This window comes from Panthera pardus, unplaced genomic scaffold (genome assembly GCF_024362965.1).
Source record: "Panthera pardus isolate Hobbes unplaced genomic scaffold, ASM2436296v1 HiC_scaffold_6, whole genome shotgun sequence".
Taxonomy (NCBI): domain Eukaryota; kingdom Metazoa; phylum Chordata; class Mammalia; order Carnivora; family Felidae; genus Panthera; species Panthera pardus.
This window is the reverse complement of record NW_026526991.1, coordinates 134,684,378-134,706,398: the sequence shown is the minus strand read 5'-3', so window position 1 is coordinate 134,706,398 and position 22,021 is coordinate 134,684,378. Positions and strand designations below refer to the sequence as shown.

Sequence of the window (22,021 nt, the reverse complement as noted above, 5' to 3'; positions counted from 1 at the left end):
CTGGTGACACGTTCACGGGACGGCCACACGTGTAAACACGGTCAAGTACTATTCTCCCAGACACAGTCCTCCCCGTCCTCCTCCGAACGCACCAGATCATGGAGGAACTGCAAAAACTGAAAACGGAAAGACTGCACGTGACTGTGTAGGACGTATTGTAGTATTTTAATAAAAAGGATAAGCACAAGCACGTTGAACAGAAAGTTCCAAAGCTAGCAGGTGAGTCTGAAAGCGATCACGTGGGACTTTCAGAGCCACAGTTATTAAAACCCTATAAACGTATGCTTTCGTGCCAAGCTGGAAAAAAGAAAAAAAAACCCAGAACAAAATGCAAACCCTAAAACTAACATTCAGTAACCTTAAATACGAAGACACCAACACCACTGTAGAACTTATTTGTACTTTATTAACAATGTGGCTTACAATTTTTTTTCAAGTAAAAAGGGTCTTTTTTTTTCATTTAGAATAAAAATTAAAATATAACTCTGATATAGATTTTCATTTATTTACATGAAAACATATATACAGAATTCAATCTTACAGCAAACCAAACAACATGCCCTTTGTCCTGCAAATTTCCAAAGTGAAAACACGAATTTTTCCTTGGGACACACCAGAACGGCACACGAGATATGAATCGAATTTCGGTACAAACTTCTCAAACTGGAATGTAAAACAGCAAAAGAACTTTGGACTTTCACGACTAGGAACAGTTTATGCTTCTAGATAGCATGCTACTTCCCATTCTAAACAACAAATGAGATGATTTTGTTCTCTTCTGTCGTTTCAAAAAAAAAAATCGTCTCCAATTCCCCCATCGCGAGCAGATTTTTCGGCAAACGTTGGTCCCAGGACTCTCCTTTTCCTTCGGGGAAGCCCTTAGGTCCACCTGCAGCACTGCCCTGGCTTCCGGGCTGGTTTACAAGAGACCTACGTGCTCGCCGGCGCACTGAGAACAGATCAGTAAGATGGAAAGACTACCCGCCCGGGAAACTGCTTGGGTTCTTTTTATCACCTGAACCACAGGTGGCTTTTAAACGAACACCCAAGCAGCGCCACGTGTCAGCAATGACAATGTCTTGGGTAAATTCTGTGGGTCAGAAATAGCACGATTCGATTCTATCGCATCCATGTGTGGGGATACCTGTAAACCAATTCTGGGGATAAAAGCCAGGAGAACCAGATTAAATATTCAACCGAGTTGAAGGGGATAAAGCAATTTCCAGAAGACTTTGAAACGGAAAAGAACGGCGGACGATTAAGAGAATCATGACAACATTGGGCTGCAAACAGAACTTTTCCTGGCGATTAGTTATTGCACCAAAAGACACGGGCCGTTATGTACACGTCTTCAACGACTTCTTCCTTAAAAACTACAGACACCTTAATTTATTACGCTTCCCTTCAAATCATTGCACACTCGATCACAGCGTTCTAAAGACAGTAGAGTACGTGGACCCTCGGGTCGCCACCTTCACCAAAAAATGACAATGATGCTCAAACCACAGCAAAGGTTTCAACGCTACTGTTTTTATAGTTCTATGTACAGCAAAGAAACAGAAATGGGCGTTCTACAAAAGAAGTATGCAAACCCCCAGTGCTTGCAAAACGAAAGGAGAACGGCTCTTTAGAAAGGTGTTTGGTGTAAGATAAAAGGCAGATCTCAGAACTTGCCTGATAACAACACTCAAAATTCTGAGAGACAAGTTAGGGCACTCAGACCAAGCTTCAAAGACAGAGCCAAACCAAGTCTCCAGAGATCACAGGAAGGGTCAGAGGGGGCGGCGGCAAAGGCTGGGGTCATCTGAATTTACCGAGGAACCAATCAAAGCAAACACAGGAAACGTTCTTTCAGATACGATCAAATAAGGAAAAGCAACCGTAGTAGCCGTGCAGCTCAAACACTGCGTGCGAGTCAAACTTTGATCAGAGGAACTTACTTTTAAAAGTGACGGGTGAGTTCTCTGTACTATGCAACTTCGTGGTGAAGGAAACTGGTTTCCGTTTTTTTTTTTGTTGTTGTTGTTTTTTGGTGGTTTTTAATTTTTTTTTTTTTTTTTGAAAAGCAAAGAGGTTCGTCCACTGTGCCAGCCTGCTCTTTTCAGGTTTATATTGTCGTGGGGGGTGGATAGCTTCCCAACACAGTCCAAATGCAGTCGGCAAGGCGGGGGCTGAGCAAACTCCATTCGTCTTTGGATGGGACCGCGTGGTGCTTCTCGCCACGGAAGACGAGGTGGCATCTCTGCTTCTCAAGTGACACACACTGTGCAGACTGCAAAGTGTCCGTGTGGCCGGGAGGGGAACACGCTTCTCGGCCAGCTCCAGGAGGTAATGCAGGACCCCGGTACACAGAGGGCGGGACTTTGGTCCCAAAGTATTAACAAAGAGACAGAGCATCGACTGTAGCATCTGGGGAGGGAGAAGGGAGGGAGGCGTATCGCCTGTTGGGTGTTTCAAGCAAGAAACATTAGGCTTGGGGCTGTGGCGGCACGTGGGGAAGAGGTGTAAAATCAGTATTTCCTGCCGTAAGAGGCACAGTAACGACACGGTATAAAATGTTCCTTGCAAATTGGCCCGAGGTATGAGACGGAAGCTGGTGTGGGTAAATCCTACGGAGAAACGGACGCCTTAGCATTCCGGAGCCAAACCGCTACCGATGTGGGCCACACCCGCCACTGGCAATCCCCAGAGCAGCCAAGTTCAGGAGCACGTGGGCAACGCTCCCGGCAAAAGCATCTTCTTGGTCCTAAAATGTTTCCTGGCTCTCGACGGGCCAGCGGGTGGCCTGGACACGACCTTCGTGAAGGTCCCCCCAGGGCTGGGTCTTCTGCCTCTGGCCCCAGCCCCGACATCCTTACGGCTCACTCGCAAAACCGTGGTGGGTGAAGCGACTGATCGCCGCACAGAGACTGAGGACGAGGAGCGTGTTGGGCATCTGGCCCCTCGGGGGGGAGCAGGAGGCCCCCCAGCAGTGGTGGCCGTGACCTGCCGGGCCACCAGCGGAAGGACCTTCCAGCTCTGGCGGGGGCGGGGGGGGGGGGGGAGGAGGCTCCAGAGACGCCCGGAAGGAGCTGCTTGTTCCCGCGTCGCCTTTACTTGAAAGGGCACGAGAAGGTCACATTCGTCCCGAAAGTACAAAGACATGTTGCAGCCACTACATGCCTTCGTGGTTCCAAGTGCAATGGGAACAGCTCGGCGTGAAAAGGCCACGGTGAAGGGTCCTAAGCGAGTCAGCGCGGCGAAAACGCCAAACACCTCGCAAAGGACACCCTTTCCAGCGGGCGCCCCAGGTTGAGCCACGGTTAAGGCCGCAAGCACGTGGCTGAGAAAGCAGGGGCGGGGGACCGAGAGGAGGGGGACGCTTCAGCTCAGGAGAGAGAAGCCTGGCTGCAGGCCGAGCGCCGGTCAGCGCGGACGCTTCCGTCCCGACAACACCGCCAGCAGCACCGGGTTGGGACGTGGGGGGCCCTTCCGTCCCAGGGCCCCGGGCAGAGCCACTTGCCAAATGTTTAAAACTTGGTGGCAAAAATCAGCTACAGGGAGACAGTAAAGAGTCACCTGCAAAATATGTTTCCCATCTGCATCGGTAGCCAGGACAGAATGTTTGTAACAAAGGTCGGCGTGAGTCGCCACACTCTGCGAAATCCGACAGAAAATCACGCCTTAGAAACGTAGCCGACACATGACGGCTGAGAAGCCCACCGCATGGTGTCACCCCCGCTGCTGAGACTCTCATCAAGGAGAAAAGATGGAGGGTGGACGGTAAAAAAGAGTAACCGAAGGGCGGGCATCCTCTGCTTTCGGTGTCGGCCTCCGGACACATCTAAAGGTTTAGTTTTCCTCGCGCACGTTCCGAAAGGCATCTGGACACCTGCTGCAGCGTGTGGGGGTGGGGGGGGGGGAGGGCAGGGGGGAGCAGTCCATTTGGGTTTGAGTGACCATACCGGGTCCGTCACAGGCACACACACAGAGGGGGTGCTGGTCACCAAAACCCAGCCAATTCTCAGAGCCAGAGATCTCTCTGCCAGGGACTGAACCGATTTAACGGAAACTGCCCCAGAAATCAGCAGCCTCCCAGCCAGGGCGGGCTGCAGGGAACACTCCACGTTGTGGAGACCACGCTTCTTTTTCACCTACTGTGTGTGTCTCGTGCTGGCGGATCGGGACTCTCAGCAGGAGCAGGATGGGGACAAGGGGTCCCAGGGTGATCCGGTCATCCAAGATCGCAGTTGGTGGCCAGCCGTGCCAGCAGGAAGAAGAGCGGGGCTGGGCCGGGTCACTGCCGGGCTTCCTGTCGGGAACGCCCGCCTCCTGGGACGTCCCAGGGCCGGGTGCATCGGAGGAGCACTCGAAGCCAGTCTCATCAAGAGATTCAGGACAGGATCCTTCTGAGGGGATGGTTTATTCAAAGCCTCCAGAAGCTTCTTCCCGTTCCTGCCATTAAGCTCTGCCTTCAGTCCACAGCTCAGCATTTCCCAACAGACTAAAGGAGTCACCCCCCAATCTGGTCGCAATTAACATTAGCAGTACGTGAAGTTCTACAAAAGGCTGCAAACGGAACCCTCTACAGGCTCCGGACGTCCGTCGCTCAGGAAGAACCACTTCATCGCCTCTCCTTCCTAAAAGGCACCTCTGCCGGGCGATGACGGTCTAGCCCATCCTTCTGTAACCACATCCTGAAACATCGCCTGCAAGTGCGTCTGAGAAATGAGCCGCCACCAAGATCAGACCGCGGTGACATTCATGCCGCGAAAGCCACGTGTGCGCTGCCGTGGAAGAAGCATCCGTAATGCCTGCAGAAAACCTCCCAGCCAGGCGCCCTCCTCGGGCACATCCAAAAAAAGACATCAGCTGCGCCTTGGTTTTCAAAGCAAAGCGGGGCCGTGGTTTAGGAAATGCGTCTGCAGGGAGCTGCCTGGACTCGGGTGGGAGAAACGGGAGACGCGGACGTACCAAGAAGCTCTTCGGTGCCCTCCAGCGCCTGACGCTGTCCAGAAGCCACCGCTGTGGTAGCGGGCGGGCCTGAAATCGCGGCAACGTCAAACGGGCTGGGGGGTGAAGAGGTCCGCCACGCTCCTGGCTTTTCGGCCCTGTCTTGTATACGCACCATCGCACGTCGCCCAGCAAAGTAAAGCTTCAGTCTCGAAACCTTCCCAGGACGCCGCATCCCAAGAGAACGGGTCACCTCGCAAGAGGGCAGCGTCAGTTGGCATACTGGGCGTAGAAGGCCACTTTAACTCTCTCGATCTGGTGGCACAGCTTGATGGCGGGCCCCAGCTTCAACTCCATGCATTCTTGCACCGTGGGAAGAGTCAGCAACAGGAGCGCTTGACCGTCGATGTCCTGCCAGGAAACAAAGCCACGTTAGAGCCGAGACACCGGGCGCCAAGGGAAGGTATCTGCCATGGCGGGCTTGGTCCTGGGGGCCAAAGGGCGTGAGGGGTGGCTGGTGGGGGTGAAGAGGCGGAAGAGGGAAACCACTGCAGGATCTCGTCCTTCTCAAGGAGATGGCCCCCTGCTGGGAGAGCACCCCCCCCCCCGCCCCCTGCCCCGGGCCCTCCCGTGTTCTGCCATGACTTGACGTGAGCACTACAAAAGAGCTCTCTCCGAAAAGAAGCAGCTCTCTCTTTCTTACCCAGGTCTGAACTTTCACCATCGGGATGGGCAAGAAGACGCCGTAGAGGTGAGCGGCCCCCCAGAACAGTTTTGCCTTGAGGAAAACTCAGGTACGTAGATGCACACCATGGCACACATCTCCGTCTGCACACCCACATCCCCCAGAGTGAGGCGTACAGGGTCCCCCTCCCAGCTTCGCGTTAGTTAGCTCTCCACAGCCATGCACGGGGTCTACACGAGGAAGATGTTCATTACAGTCTGTGAAGTCGCATTCACCACAGGAGGAGGGGGCCGAGGCTCACCCCAACACTTTACCATCACCCTGACGGACATCTCTGCCCCTACTGTCACAACTGGGTTTATTTATGGAGACGTCGTTTGACTGGGGCACTGAGTTGAAGTGCAATCCCTTCTTCCTATCCGCCAAGGCAGTCTTCGTGTTCCAGAAGAAGTAAGAGGCTTCTCATGTTCCAGGGGAAGTAAGGCAAGGTAACGACACAGACCCATGGTAGAAGGAGAGCATAAAATGAACTCAGCGCCAAAACTTCTGCCGTCTGGAGAAGCAGTGAACCCAAGGCGCCATAAGCCGCAGAGACTTAACAGTCATGCGACTGCACACGCGCCTGTGAGGTCTCAGATATCGTGGATCATGAGCTACACAGAAGCTTATTTTCTTAAAATGACGGTGTCTTCAGCGGTCTTAAAAATCTCAAAAGCAAAGAAACAGAAAGCGTTGACCTTGGGAAGACCAACATGATCAGTTTCAAAAGCCACCTCCGTGTGCCACTAATCCGTGCTGAGTGTGGAGGCCGTAAAAATTAAGCGTTAATTTTACAAGTATCAATGCGAGTGCAGCTTCCGGTGTCTCAATTACACGAGCCTCATCTCAACCGAGACTCAAACTGGACCTTACCGAACCCCGAAGTAAACCTATCAGTCTTGAATTTACACTGAAAGTAGGAGATGAAGGAAAGTGTCCGTTGAGTTTTTGGTGCTCTATTTATACCACTTTCCCCTTTTTCTATCGTACTCTTGTATGTTACTTTGTCTCTTCGGATGCTACTCTGACCGGAGTGAGAGCAAACTCAAAGTACCGGGAAACAGCGTCTTGCTCAAGGTCATGAACTAAATAAACAGTGGTAGCCGCTGACCTGGGACCGGCATAGCCAACTCCGTTTTCAGAGGCAAAGCCACATATATTCCATCAACACTCGACAGAGAGGGCGTAGGCCTCGGGATACAAAGTCTCGTGAGTATCACGGGCCTCATAAAAACACACTGTGAGGAGGAACCAGGATGATGTTACAAAACCACGTGAGGTGGCGTCACCATTACGTTCAATGAAGAACAGAACAGAAACTTGTTTCAGGAGATGGGAAGTTTTTTTAGGTGGAAATTAACGCCAAAAAAGCTGGCTGATCTACCTAAGATCACATTGTTAGAGACCAAATTGGAACTGGGACCCATGGTTTTCTGATATTAAATTCTGGAGGGAAAACTGTGCTGTAAACATGCCCACTTAGTATAATGGCCATCGTTGGAGGTACGGATTCAATTATAATTGAAAGTCAGCCCTAAAATGCTTCTGGAACTCTCTACAGACCAAGTCGGTGAAGGTGGCTGCCATATGCACGCACACATTTGAGTGGAGGATGTCACTTATCTATGGACTCAACAAGCAAGTGTTTCCTGAGCACCTACTCAGGGCCAGGCACTCTGATGACCTCTGCGATTACCGCATAAACAAATCAAAGACTCCCTTCCAGGAGAGTAGGAATCTCAAGGAAGGCCATTACGTTGAACAGACCACCACAATACAGAGAGATTAAAGCGTGGACACAACTATACGCACAAACGGACGGGAACGTGACCAGCCTTATAGGAGTCAGGACATGTTTCAGGGATCAGCGATGCCTGAACATACACCAAAGGGGCCAAGGAGACGCATGAAAAGGAGGAGGGACCCACGGAAGACCAGTAGTTCGGGAAAGCATGTATTCAGGGAAGGCGCAGAGACGCGGAAGGTAAAGCTGAGATGGGCCCAGAAAAGAAACTGGGACTTCCTCTAAGGTGTGCGACCAGAAGTCGCCAAAGGGCGTTAGGCAGAGGTCACATTGTAGGATTCGAACACCTGCCCGCTGATTTTGGCCACAACGTATTGGCATGGATTAGCAGGCAGGGAAGTTACGAGGGGCTGAAAGGGAGGCCCCACCTCCTAACACCATCACCTTGGAAGACAGGATTTCAACACACGTGTTTGGTGGCGGTGGTGGGGGGGGTTGCACGTTCAGGCTAAAGCACAGGTGCTGTGAAGAGAGCCATGTGGCTCCTATCCCGAGCGACGTGCCGTCCGCCGGGTGAGCCGGGACGCACACTTCCAGCGTTTCTGGACGTGCCTCCACCAGGCTGTCCTCAGCTCCCCAAAGACTCTGCATTCTTTTGTGGAGACCTCACGTGGGAAGAAATAAGGAAGGTGAGGGTCAACTGCATTGAGCCGCAAATATCCTCAAAATGAAAACTCACAGCTAGCGGGGAGGGCGAGCTGAGGTCTGCAATCCCTAAATAGAAACCTCACGATGGCCCCTCACTTCGCCTGTTCTAAACCTAGCAGGGCTTCTGCCGACGGAGGGCGGACCCCGGGAGTGAACGCAGTGCTTACATTAGAGGCCACGCTCCAGATTCCTTCCGATACGGCCGAAGCGTTTATCCTGGGGGAGCTACAGTGCCTTTCACCCGCCAGTTCCGTTCTGGAGAGTCGCATCCGCCTCAATAAACTACTCCTTGAACACCACCCACCTGCCTGTTGGGATAACCGTGCTCGATCCTGAGATCCTAGAATGAACTGTGCCACCACCGTCAGGGTGATCGCCACCGGTCAAATTCGAAGGTCACTGGAAGGATGAACAAGGACACAAGGCGTCTGCTACAGCATTCAGCACGCGATCCACACGCGAATATTTCCTGCGCGAACAGGCATCACAGGATATGCCTGACGTGAAGGTCAGGCCTGGAGATTAGAGCTGACCCTGCCCAATTATTTTACAGAGCTGGACAGAGGACGTGGTCTCTTTCCTGGGACATCTCGTGGGAAAAATCTGCCGGTGGTATCATTTACCAGCCACCAGGCACGCCCACGCCTGCTCTCTCGGGCCCCCATGAGACCCCCTGCACCCACCAGCTGCTACAGGGCCGCGGCCTGAACCGTGTCGCTCCCTGTCCTGCCCTTGTGGGTGCCCTTCTTTGGCTGAACAAACCTCAGGAGCACCCTGTATACATCCCCCGTCTCCTTCCAGAGACATCGGATCGCCTGGTGCTGTGCAATCCCTCCCCCAGCCTCCCTGCTCTGACCACACCAGTCCCTGCTCTTACTGCTGCTGACGACTGTTGATGAGCCCATCGGCCCCAGGAGACCGGAAGCCTCCGGAATCGGGGGCCGTATCGCCTGTTCTCCTGCCCCGGCCGGCAGGCCTCCGGGGCCCGTGCAGCAAGGGGAAGTTGCACAGAGCTGCTCCGGCAGAAAAAAACCAAACGAGAATGATGGGCAAGTTCATAATGATGGCCTCTGGACCTTTATCAGATCCCGGCCCCTTCCACCCTCACCCCAACACACATTCACTCGTCCCGCAGATGGGCAGAGCCAATGGGAGAGTGCTTTCCAGGCCCTCGTTCCTTCTGCCCCGTGTCGTGCCTGAGGAGAAGGAGGAGTTGGTTTGGAGCGCCTGGGGGGCTCAGCTGGTTCAGCTTCCGGCTCCTGATTTCAGCTGAGGTCATCATCCCACGGTTTGTGAGATCGAGCCCCGAGCGGGGCTCTGTGCTGACAGCGTGGAGCCTGCCTGGGATTCTGTCTCACTCTCTCTCTCCCTCTGCTCCTCCCCTGCTCGCACTTTCACTCTCCCTCAAATTAAATGAATTAAACTTAAAAAAAGTAATAAATAAAGAGATCTGAGCTTTGAGGCCGCGGTTGAGGGGTGGAGAGTTCACGCTCTGAGTGTGAGCTTCGTGAGCGTGGGCAGCTGGACTGGACGGACCCTCCTACGGGCCGGTGCGCTTGACTCGTGTTCTCTGGTGCCCCGCGCACAGCCCCGGCGCACTGGGCACCGCGGAGCGAGGAGAAACACCCGGCCGAATGCGTCTGCGCACACGTGAGTGTGCAGGAGGACCAAGGTCGCGGGAGGGCTGGGGCGAGGCGGTCTGACTGATCGCAGAGACCTTGCGCCCTGCGGGTCACCTGGAAGCCGGCTGGCATCTCCGGCAGGGCGGGCGTTCTGTGCAGCCTGTTTGCTCCGAGCCGCCTCGGGGCCTCTGGCTGTCATCCTCGGTTCTCGTTTTCCATCCTCCCTGACGCTGTGCGACCCATCTCCTGCCCTGCATGTTCTCATCTTCAGACAGATGCGTGACCAAGCGTTAAAAGGCGCCCCGGCTTTCTGAACACCAAAGCGTCCGGCTGCAAGGGGCTGGATTTAGCCACCCGACCATCAGCCGGTCGCGGGGGGGGGGGGGGAAGAGGCCGCAGTGGCGGCTCAGGGGCGTCGAAGCTGCGGGTGCCCCCCGACGCTCTCCCGTGCGCAGACGGCCCAGCGGGGGGACGGAAGCCAGCCCGGGCCCGAGGCTCACCCACCCGGCGCAAGGAAGCCCACCCCGCATCCCGAGGGCGGCTTCCTGTGTTTTCGTTTGAAAGAAGTGAGCTCTTCCTCGCTGATCGTGTAGTTACAGACCCCGCCGCGGATTTCATTTTTATAGCTCTGCTCTTGCATACTTCCGAGCTGCAGGCAAATCACTCGTATGTGAAACACGGAAAAGGACCCTAAACAGACTACTGATTTTTGAGAAAGGAGCCCTGGTAAAACACTCAACGGGAAAGAGAAGGCCCAGCGCACACAAAATTAAATTTATTAGGGTACGGAGCAGGTCCTCAGCAGGGACATTCATTCAGGTCTACGGACCCAGAGAGCAGACAGCACAGTCCATAAGCTGTCAACGACCCCGAGTTTCTTTCATCAAAGTGAATCACTCGTTGGGGAAGTCTGCTTATTATAGGTGTCTCTGCTTCATAAGAGGTGTATAAAGAGGCAATATTTTATTTAAGAGTTTTGTGGGTTTATTTTTTCTCTCAGTTATAGACGTGTGGAGTTTTACTGTGTAATGTACATGTTCGCGGCACGAAATTACAGAGCGTAGATGTTTTAAGCTGTTGCCGTAACATTTCAGAATTAAAGGTGGGCCTTCCAGTAATGGGAAGTTTATACTTTGTGTCAGCGGGTTGTGACGGCTTCTGAATGTAGCGATCACCATTCCGCCCTGTGATTTTTCTCCCACGCTGCTGAAGAGCCGCCTGCTGGCTCCTTGGGGCCGCCTAAAAGCTCGTGGCTGGCCACGAGGCCTTGGCTGGCCTGACCCACCGGAGGCCTCACCGAATCATGACCATGGCACTTGGGCTCAAAGATGATAGAACAAATACACAAAAATTCGTAATTACGGGCCTGATCGAATGGAAAAGGACTCGAATCCCACACACTTCAGATAGCACAAAGGGCAACAGCGTAATATGGTGATGGGGGTGGGGGTGGAAGGCCTAATGAGAAATCTGAAATAAGAGCAAGGCTATTATCAATTAAAAGCTTACCTATTTTTCTGCCTATAAGAGTTAAATAAGTAGGTACGTACGACCAAGCTTTTAACCAACATAAGAAGAGAAATGGGAGACAGGGCCCTGCCCACTGCCTGGTTCTAGAAGTGCTAACGTACCAGGCATGCTTCATTTCTTAGACATGTTAGCTTGGGAAGACTGGAAACTTCCTGAGATAACCGTAATAAGCTGGGCTCAGAAGGACAATTAAGGATAACTCAGCTTCTGTACTATTTGAGCCTTTTCCCCAAGTCAGCTTTGTTTTCACTTTCTTGCTTAGTATTAGAAAGCTGTAGGGATGCCTGGGTGGCTCAGTCGGGTAAGCGTCTGACTCTTGGTTTCAGCTCAGGTCATGATCCGATGGTTCGCGAGATCGAGCCCTGTATCAGGCTCTTCACGGACAATGTGGAACCTGCTTGGGATTCTCTCTCTCTCTCTCTCTCTCTCTCTCTCTCTGCCCCTCCTCTGCTTGTTCCCTGTCTTAAAACAAAAACTTAAAAAAAAAAAGAAACCTGTAAAAACAATCCTACTGGAGCCTGGTGGCCTCTCACAGTGCTGCTCAGCCATAACTGAGCAGGGGAGCTCTGTGCTCTGTTCTGCCCAGAGCCCAGGGGAAAAGCGTTTCTCAGTCAAAACTGGGCATTTGGGTCTACAGATGAAATAAAGCAAAAAAACCAAAACAAACAAACAAAAAAAACACAACTGCAGATAATCTAGAATACCACCTTCTACACCTACCTTTTGAATATCTTAAGACCCATAAACAGATGCCCTGTTGACGTACACGGAATGAACACACGAGCAAAGAGATCCACACGTTAAACTCTGGGTCATCAGCACGCGGCACGCACTCGAATGCAATGCCTTGTTCGCGGTGTCACTACGGGCCAACAGCAGCCTGGGAAAACGCTGCATTAGGCAACGCTCTTAGCCGGGGTTCAACCCACTGCTTTATTCTTGTTTTCAGGACTGAGATGCTCCAAATCGTGCCAGCCCTCGTGGTGGCTGTAACTGTCCCCCCGTTTGTGTGTTTTGAACGAAGGGACACACTCATGGCCCAGTTCTCTACATGCGATGCAGCTTTTTCCTCTTTTCTGCTTTTCTGGTCCCTCAGAGAGGAAGTGCTGATAATGTCACACAGCAAGGTGACCCTCCCCTGTGGCCGCCGCTCACTCCTTCACATGCACTTGCTGGCTGTCTACAAGGAGACTCTGGTGGTCGACCGGTCGGCAACCTTTGAATGTTTGAAGTGCTACCCTCTCCCAGGAGGAGCTGGGAACCACATTAATTTGCTTTTTACACAGCGGGCCTGGAAGAAAATCTGGGGGATACACTGGGTGCATGCAGAATCAGAGGCCTTTCTTTTCTCTTCCTGACTTAATGCCTGAGTTACTTTCTTTCCAGAGTATCGGTCTGCATAATCTAAAAAAGCACTGGATAGACACATCTTTAATTGATTAGATGGTAAAGGGTTATTTTTTTTTTAAATGCCAGGTCCTGAAAGACGGATATTTATACATGGCGAGACAACGTGAGACATGGAGGGAACACGGCGGCACAAGTCGCGGGCTCCGCCTGGCGCTTCCGTGGGAGGCCAGGGGGCAGCCTGGTGGCACAGGTCCAGAGGGGCAACCTGTTTCCATACCCATTTAAGGGGCAATGGAACCCAATCCCTCCTTTCCCGCGGCTCATAGCATGTCTTATGTTTCGGCTAATTACGATCGTCTCACCTGCAGAGTCAAAACGCCATTAAAGGATAGATGTTATCTGGGGCTCCTGGGTGGCTCAGTTGGTTTAGCATCCAATTTCGGCTCAGGTCATGATCTCGCAGGTCATGAGTTCGAGCCCTGTGTGAAGCTCTGTGCTGACAGCTCAGAGTCTGGAGCCTGCTTCAGATTCTGTGTCTCCTTCTCTCTCTGTGCCCACCTCCCCCCCCCCCCCCCCCGCCCCGCTCATGCTCTCTCTCTCTCTCTGTCTCAAAAATAAACATTAAAAAAATTAAAACTAAAAAAAAGGATTGATGCTATCCATCGTCTTGCAATCATCCATCATCCTTTGGCACAGCACCTAACATACCCTGGGTTGTTGACATTTTTACAAATGCAAGAGTGAAAAAAATATGAAAACATCACGCGAAACACAGCAGGACAAGGGCTCCCACCTCTGGGAAGATGAGCACACATCCTTTCCCTGTTTCTCCTACTAAATGTAACAAAAGCCCTGAATGTTATGAATCAAACGTATGGCAGAGAGAAGGTGGCAGACCGGCAGGGACCTGGGGACCTGAGTTGGGGCACAGTGGGGCGTGCCCTCGTTGTGCGTCTGCCTTCTGCAGCCAAGACCGATTGCTAAAGAAGCTTGCAACCCACGAAATGCCAATGTGCATGAGGGAAAGGGGCCCACGGAAGCCTGCTCTTTTCAGCCAAAGGACTGAGGAAAAGGGAGCCTCGGCAGACAGAGACCTTTTAGACAAGAATGGCCTTCCTGGAGGACAGAGAACCCCCGCCTCCAAGAGCAGCAAAGGCCGGGCGAGTGGCCCTGATGTCCAGTCTGCCCAGATGACCCCAGGCCCCCAGCGCCCCCACAAGGGATTATCAGGGAAAACCAAGTGGGGACTTCCTCGACAGCAAGGAGCCCCCCGCAGAGGTGTCAGGGGGGATCACGTGTGCACCTGGGTTGCCACCCACCTCTTCCCCCACAGTAACAGGGAGGCACCCTCTCCCCTGCCAGAGCCGGGTCCCAGAAAGCCAGCTCAATCAGAAGAGCAAACAAAACGTCACGAATGCAGCAGGAGGGCAAGCGCACCTGTTCCTGAAAAATCTTGGCCAGGGGGGCGCAGTCCGTCAGCTTGATGAACCTCACCACGTCGGTCACCGTCCACTCCAGAGGGTTGCTCTCCAGAACCAGCCTCTCCTCCTCCTCTTGCTTTGTTTCCTGACGGGAGAAGGGGTAAGGAGGTCCTTTCATCCCTGCACGGACGCTCAGGAAACCCCGTGGGCCCGAGCCGGACTTTCCTCCTCCCTCTGGCCTCTCCCCGGGCACCCGGACGGCCCACAGAAACTGCCGGTCTCTAGGGACTTTCTTAGCAATTCATCTGGGTTGTGACTTTGTCTCCAGTGACTTGTGTGCCTTTAGAGGTTAAACAAACAAACAAAGGCACAGTGGGAGCAGTTGCTGAAAACCAAGTTCATCGGGAGATCTTGGGCCTGCTTAGCCAGGATGCGTCTCCGACTGAGGAGAGATGGTGTGGGGCGTATGAGAACGCACAGGAGACAGCCAGGTTTTCCCCATTTCTTTTGGGGACAATGGTGCGGATGGCCCTCCAGCTGAGCGGGTGTGGGGAAGACCGGATATGCTGCTTTCACATGTTACAGCATCACAGAGGCCCCTCCGTGAAGGGAAAGCCTGCTGTTCAGGGGACCTTGAGGACTTATTCTGTCTGTCCTCCTGACGGATATCCTTCGAGGCTGTGAAACCTTCCAGAGAAAAAGGTGCCATGACTTCCCTCTGAACTGCACTCCAGACGTCACCAGGCCTTGTGCCCGGATGTGGGAACCACGCTGGAGCTGCTGCCACTGCTTTTACTATTTTAGTTAAAAAATTTCTTTAATGTTTATTTGTTTATTTAGAGAGACACATGAGCGGGGAAGGGCTAGAGAGAGAGGAGGAGAGAGAATCCCAAGCAGGCTCTGCACGTCCCGCGAGGGGCCCGATGCGGGGCTTGAACTCAGGACTCGTGAGCCGTGAGATCACGACCTGAGCCGAAGTCAGACACTTAACCGACTGAGCCACCCAGGCGCCCCACTTTTGGTATTTTCACAGGGACCCCTGAATCAAGGTCTTGACCTTCAACATGTTGTGGCAGCCCCCCACCCCCCAACAAGCCGGCCGGGGGCCCGTGGGCCTAACCTCTGTGGGGTCCTGGCCGCCGGCCGCGCCCTGCTCTCCGCCCTCAGCACAGGAGGCAGCCTGCGCCCTCCGGCCCCTTCGCGGCCTCTCCACGGGCGGCCGGCGCTCGGGCTCCGAGCTGCTCCTCAGGGTGACGGCCCTCCGGGGCCGCGTGGAGGGGACGTCGGCGGAAGACGTGTCTGTCTGGTCGTCGCGGAGCTCAGAGCCGGTTTCCTCGCTCCCCGTGTCCTCGTCCATGGCGTCCGCGTCCTCCTCCTCGCTCTCCTGGGGCCGAGGGCAGGCGCTGAAGGGAGGCTTCTCCCCCCACCCCCCAGCTGACCCACCCCGCCATCCCCGCCAAGGTCCCCGTCGCAGCCCCCTCCCAGGCCGCGTGGCTGAGTGGCTGCACCTGCTTTCCGCGAGGAAGAGGCAGGGCTCCCGGTATACTCGGAGCCGTGGCCTTGGCCGTGAGCAGCCGCAGGGGCCGGCCGGGGCCGTGAGCTCCGGCAAACGCAGGGAGGTGCTTTGAGCAGGACGTACCTCCCCCGAGCCGGCGGCAAAGTCCACGGCAGAAGACCTGCGCTTCTTCTGCACAAAGATGGATTTTCGCCGTTTCCTGCGTCTGGCTGGCTTTGGGGGTCCGCTCTCGACGCTGGCTTCCCCAATGGGGGGTTTCACGATCTTCTTCCTCTTCCCGTAATAATAGGCTGCAAGGGGTCAGAGGATCAAAAACATTTTTTAAAGGTCCCGCACGCGTACGAATGTGGACAGAGAGAGACAGTAGAGCGACAAGAGGAAGATGGGGAGGAGAGAAAGAAGAGAAGAGAAGGATCGTTCTTTCAGTGGGAACAATAAAATCCGACATCTCACGTACACCTCAGGTTTCCCTGTTTCCTCCACAGGAGGAACGTTCCTCCAATGCCCTCATATCCTGAGGGTGTTACTGACAGTCTTGAAAATACAAACGTTAGAGCCCTAACCCCCCATGTGACTGTATTTGGAGAGGAGACCTTTAAGGAGGAGATTAAGGTAAATGAGGTCAGAAGAACGGGGCCTCAATCCACAGGACCAGTGTGCTTACAAGAAGAGGAACAGACACTCGGGACGTGCACACGGAGGGAAGGCCACGTGGGGACAGAGAAGACAGCCACTGGCAAGCCCAAAGAGAGAGGCCGCAGCAGAGACTGACCCCGGTCTTGGTGTGTGTCTGCATTAACACTTAGAGCACCCATTAGAAAATTATCTACCAACTTTCAATAATGATTGATAAATTTTATAAATTCAATGTGTGATCAACTCATTAAGATTAGTTAAGGATCCAGTTTTCAATTACAATCCCAATCAAGACTCACCGCTGAAAATCTCACATGTCCCACAAGATAGTCCCCCATTATTCCATAAAGAACCAAACGCAGACGGGCACCCGGGGGGGGGCTCAATCGGTGAAGCGTCCGACTCTTGATTTCGGCTCAGGTCACGATCTCATGGATCATGGGGTCAAGCCCTATGACGGGTTCTGTGCTGACAGGGTGGAGCCTGCTTGGGATTCTCTCTCCTCTCTCTCTCTCTGCCCCTCCCCCTTTGCTCAAAATTAATACATAAGCATTTAAAAAAAAAACAAATGCAGAAAAGGAACTTTTATCTATGGTTGGAAGGAGCCAAGAAGAACACCAAAACACACAGCTCCAGGGCTACGGTGAAGCACGTGATCCTTGACGGAGCCGTGGTTTCCACACGTGCCCACGCTGCTGTATTCCTACGGAAAAGTCTGGCCCCGGACCTCAGTTTCCTCACATGCAACACGAGACCAGTGGGAGCAAGCAGCGAGATCGCTGCCTCATGGTTACTCCTAGATACCGGTTACAAGTGGGTAAGCATTTGTTCGCACCCAAGAACCCCATGCGGGCAAGACAAGTCTGGTGCAGTCTGGCTTTCTAGAAGCCAGATGCTAGGAATCAGAGCAGTTTTGCCAGACATAAACCAAGTGTGGCACACTTGGGGAGCCGTGAGATCACACTGGGTGACCACAGACCTTTCTGCTCTCGGTTCTCCCTGAGCCTCGGTTTATCACTTCCGCCTGGAGCATCGGTTCAGCCTGTAGCAGGTTTTACTCTAAGTTGCCCCAGCGATCTTAGAATTTCGACGTCCTATCATACCAGACCCAGAAAAATCTGTAAGTCGTTTTGGCCGTGCTTAATTTGAGCTGTAGTAACCCGCTTCTTCCCTCTTGTTCCCCTGATCCGGAAGTGCACAGAAGCCCATTTTTTAAGGTCAACATTCAAGGCCAGGTGTAGCTCTCAGTCAGGTCCTTTCTGATCTGGAAGCTTCTGCTAATGAGAAGCCTGCTTCAGGGAGTCCCTCCTCCCGCCAAAGGTAACATGAGGCGTCTCCGGACAGGACGGTGACCTCACCAGGCCCTACAAACATGCCTTCGCCTCCCCATGCACGAGGGTGGAGGCTGTGTGCTCCAAGCTGACGGAGGAGGGCGCTGACTTATAGCAGGGATGGAGTGGACAACAGGATTCAGAATATACACGCACATACAGAGAGAACACTACAAGGAAATTCACACTCAGAGCGGTGTCTCAAGGATGTGCAAATTCCTGGTTCGGACACACAAGCCGATCAGTCCCAACTGGCTGGGGCTCCCGGAGCACTGACCACACTCCAGAGGGCCTGGCGTGGGATCCTGGCAGCTGGAACGTGGGCTGGCGGTGGAACAAATCTCCAGGCCACCGTGATGGGGATGCAGCCACTCCCGGGTCAGAGATAACCCAGGGGAGACGTTGCAAGAGCAGAAGCGGGGATGGGGGAGTCAGTAGAGCTCGAGATAATCCGAGATGCAGGTGTCTGGAGACAGCTACAGGGCATGCAGACAAAGGCCAGAGCTGAGGCCTTTCTCCAGCCCTCCTTCCAGCCAGAGCATTTCCAAACCCAGCCAACCGCCTGAAAGTCACGGCACACGCACTCTCACTTCTTCCTGGGCAATGCCCGCCGCTGCGAATTCGTACTGGGGTCAATCAGCCCGTCCCTGCCTTCCCCTGGGCTGGAGACACGTGAGCACGTACCACGGCGAATCTTAATTCTTCCGTGGCAATTCCCGTGGAAAAGCACTCCGCAGTGTGTTGTTAAAAAAAACAAACAAACAAACAAAAAAGACCAAGTCCCTTACCCCACGGTTTAAGCCCAGACACCCGTGTTGTTTTCGTAGTTTGTACTTACTGTACTTGGTTTTGGTGTGAATGGAGCAGTTCTCTGGGCAGTTTTCGGAAACCAGCACGGGACTGAACAAATTTGGGCAGCACTCCAGCTTGGCACAGACCCGCCGGCAGAAATCCGCTACCTGGTCGGACGTCCGCACGATCTTGGCCACGGCCCTGTAGGTTTTGCCTCTGTATCTAGAAGGAAGAAAGGAAAAGCAACGATGAGGCCGCACGGTTACTCAGACCCGTTCCGTACGGCAGATTCCAAAAGCAGCCCCTTTATTTCCTAACAACAAATCGCACAGCGTGTGGGACTTGCGGGCCACTTGTTTTTATCTTGCCTTCTGAGCTCACCACGGCATTTTTAAGGAAGCCCAGCATCGTGCCCAGCGCACGTGACTGAGGGCTGTAACAGAATCCCCTCCACAAAGATGTCTGCTTAGCACCTTCTCTCTGTGGGATACGTGATGGAACGTTCCAGAATGCTTCCGGAATCCAGACACGGTCTCGTGTTGCTCATCGCTTTTGAGGAAAAAGAACTTTATCCTGCCCAAGGAAAACCACAGGCGGTGAAGCCACTGACAAAAGAGTAGAGACCGTTTCTTCTAGAAAGCAGGGTGGATGGATTGTTCTTCAAAAATGGGCCCCAAAGCCCTGGTCCAAATATTTACGGCAGTGATGACGTAAGTAATGCCTGGCTCTTCCGAGCACTTGGATGAATCACCTGTCAGCACGTTTTTTAAAATATCCCTGGTACAAAACAATTATAAACTTCTCAGCTGGCAGCGTCTTAGCTGACGTATCGCGGAACTCAAGAGTCCACCTACACGAAGAAGTCATCAAAACCGTGGGGCCTCTTCAACCGTGCCCTTCGTGCACACCCTAACTTTCAAGCTGAAATCTCACACAACAATTTCTTTTCCAGGAGAACAGCAGGCTCCCTGGCAGGTGACACTCGCGTTAGTCTTTGGAAACTAGGCCAAAATCCAGAGGCATGAACCACCGAGTAGGCCAATGCTGCCCTTGCACTTGAGATGGGCCAAACCTCCCAAACCTGCAGAGCCCATTTGTGTTTCGGGGTTTCCAAAAGTCTGCCACAAAACAGCGGGAATACCACGCAGTTCGTGCAAGCAGCGTAACGTAAGGAGAGCATCGCTTTTGTAATTTGCAAATAAAATACTGCGTTCGGTGGGCACCCGGGGGCTCAGTCGGTTGAGCGTCCGACTTCAGCTCAGGTCACCATCTCGCGGTTCGTGAGTTCGAGCCCCACGTCGGGCTCTGTGCTGACAGCTCGGAGCCTGGAGCCTGCTGCGGATTCTGTGTCTCCCTCTCTCTGCCCCTCCCCCACTCACACTCTGTCTTTCAAAATTAAATAAATGTGAAAAAAAAAAAAATTTTTTTAAATATTACACTCAAAACCTAGATCTGGTTCCCTGAGAATAATGCAGTGATAGAAATAAACAGGATAAACTGATTCTGGGTTTATTTCAGCTTGGTTTTCTTTCTATGCTTCTGAAGGCCAGGAGAATACTACCCCCTCGCAATATCATTTCTTGTACAGTATCCATAGCCAAAAAAATTAAATTCTAACTTGAAAAATCTGGCCTTTGTGTTCATTCTCTGGTCTTTCTAATCCCAGCCCTTCTATACTGATTGCTGTTATATTTCTCTGAAGTGTCAAGCATGGCTTTCCGTGTAGGAAGAACTAAAAAGCAATTCTTTGTAGATAAGATCATGCTTTAAATCACACAGCCCCGAACAACTGTTGATCCTTCTAGGCCCTCCCTTGACCCTCGATGTAGGAAGGCAGCCCCAGCCCTGAGGAGGGCTCTGTGATTCACCTGTGGCTAGTTTTTGCTCATGGCTTTCGTCACGCTTCATAATAAAGCCAGCACAATTCTGCGGACACAGCATACCGTTAAGGCTCTGGGGGAGGCAGAATAAAAATATGCCACGGATGTGACGTCCCTGGAAGTTTTTTCCCACTACGATTTTTAACACTTTTTTAATGTTTATTTATTTTTGAGAGAGAGGGAGCCAGTGCACGAGCAGGTTCCAGGCTCTGAGCTGTTAGCACAGAGCTCAACGTGGGGCTCGAACCCACAAACTTCGAGATCGTGACCTGAGCCGAAGTCGGATGCTTAACCGACTGAGTCCCCCGGCACCCCTCCCACCACAATTTTGGTAGCCCTAGGGTGCTCTCCTTTAAAGAGCTCAATATCAAGATTCTTGAAGTCTCTTTAAAAAAATAATAAAATGATACATTGGGGCACCTGCTTGGGCCCCTCCCTGTGCCTGTGCACACACTGTCTCTCTCTCAAAAATAAATAAACTTCAAAAAAGCAAAAAAAAAAAAAAATGAAAATAAGTAAAACGATTTTAAAGTAAAAAAAGCAGGAAAATGTGAAAACTGGGGTCCGAATTCAAACCGTGTAAGTAGGGCCCAAAGACAGAGGTTCCCAGGCCTCCAAATTCCAAAGCAGAGGCTTCCAGAAACACGTTAGAGGGATGTTAAGGGGACAAGAACAAGTGTCCATGGGAAATGGCGAGGGGCGGCTTTTTCTTCCCTTCTAGTTCGGGACGACTCCGGGGAAGCAGGCGTGTCCGCAAACCTTTCGCGGTTAGGAAACGCGAATTTAAATTTGCGAAAACAGAATTACAGGATGGTTTGCCAGCGAAGGAATGCTCTCCCCTCCCTGCCCTTCTGGAACAGCTCTATTTAAAAGCCACGATGGGGTGGGGGGGAGGATGGGGAGGCCTGGTGGGGCCACCGTGTCCTGGCACAGGGCGGATGCCGCGATGCCCCCGCCGTTGGCAGAGCTGCTCACAGCTGGCCCGCACCGCTGGCCCCCAGAGGGTCCCCCCAGCTGCAGGAGCTGCGGCCCTCTCCGCTCCCGGGGAGTGACTGCAGTGGGGCAGAAGCGTCCATCCACTCGGGCCCAATGCGGAACCACCACGGGGGCCATTCTGACTCCGGAGACGCCCGGGGGCCACGGTCCCTCCCCCGCCCCATCCTGCTCCCTCCCTCTCCCTCAGCCGTGGTCTCGAGGGTCGAGGGTCGTCCTTCGTTAAAAGGATCCCAGTCTGTGGCAGGTGGAGAGGGAGAGGCAAGGCAGAGGCAGCCCTGTGCTGGCGGCTGCTGAGCTCTGAGCAGGACGCAGAGGACGTGCACGGGGGGACTAGTTCCGTAGCGGGGCCTGAAGGCCGTGAGGGCCAGCTGTGCCCGCTGTGTGTTGGCCGGCGTGCAAATACGGGAAAGCAAAAGGCGAGAGCGAGCCCTGCAGAGCGGGGCGCGAACTCACGAGCTGTGAGACCACGACCTGAGCAGAAGCCAAGAGTCGGACACTTAACCGGCTGAGCTGCCCAGGTGCCCCGCCCGGTGGGATTTTTGGGGTGATGTGGAAAACAAGCTGTTTGGACCTCACAGCCCCAGCCCGGACCAAGATCCTGGCTTGTCTGGAGTCGGTCCACACGTGAGGGCGATTGTTCACACGACTCTTCTCTCACAAGGACGCGCCGAACACGCAGAGATACTGGCCTACCGAAAACAGAGGCAGAAGGCGGCCCTAAGCTTTGACGCAATGGCTGGGGTCTAGTGGGACACCTGCGTTTCTGGGGTGCTGTCGTTTCTATTTCCTCCGAGACTCTGCCCCACGTGACCATCCCTCTGATCCTCAGGGCCTCCAGG

The 22,021-nt window shown here is 53.2% G+C and overlaps 1 protein-coding gene across 9 annotated transcripts in view; it reads right to left on the bottom strand.

Moving 5' to 3' along the window:
* Window positions 1-386: 386 nt before the first annotated feature.
* Window positions 387-22,021, bottom strand: part of SFMBT2 (Scm like with four mbt domains 2) — a 228,122-nt gene continuing 206,487 nt past the window's right edge. For 8 of the 9 annotated variants that reach the window (XM_053895623.1, XM_053895624.1, XM_053895627.1 and 5 more), the window contains 5 exons: window positions 18,353-18,528; window positions 15,671-15,837; window positions 15,152-15,415; window positions 14,048-14,176; window positions 387-5,343 (listed from right to left, as the gene is read on the bottom strand). In XM_053895623.1, the coding sequence (XP_053751598.1) occupies window positions 5,203-5,343; window positions 14,048-14,176; window positions 15,152-15,415; window positions 15,671-15,837; window positions 18,353-18,528 (877 nt within the window). In that variant the 3' untranslated portion in view covers window positions 387-5,202. The remainder of the gene's footprint in view (window positions 5,344-14,047; window positions 14,177-15,151; window positions 15,416-15,670; window positions 15,838-18,352; window positions 18,529-22,021) is intronic. The other variant, XM_053895625.1, reaches the window with a different exon arrangement.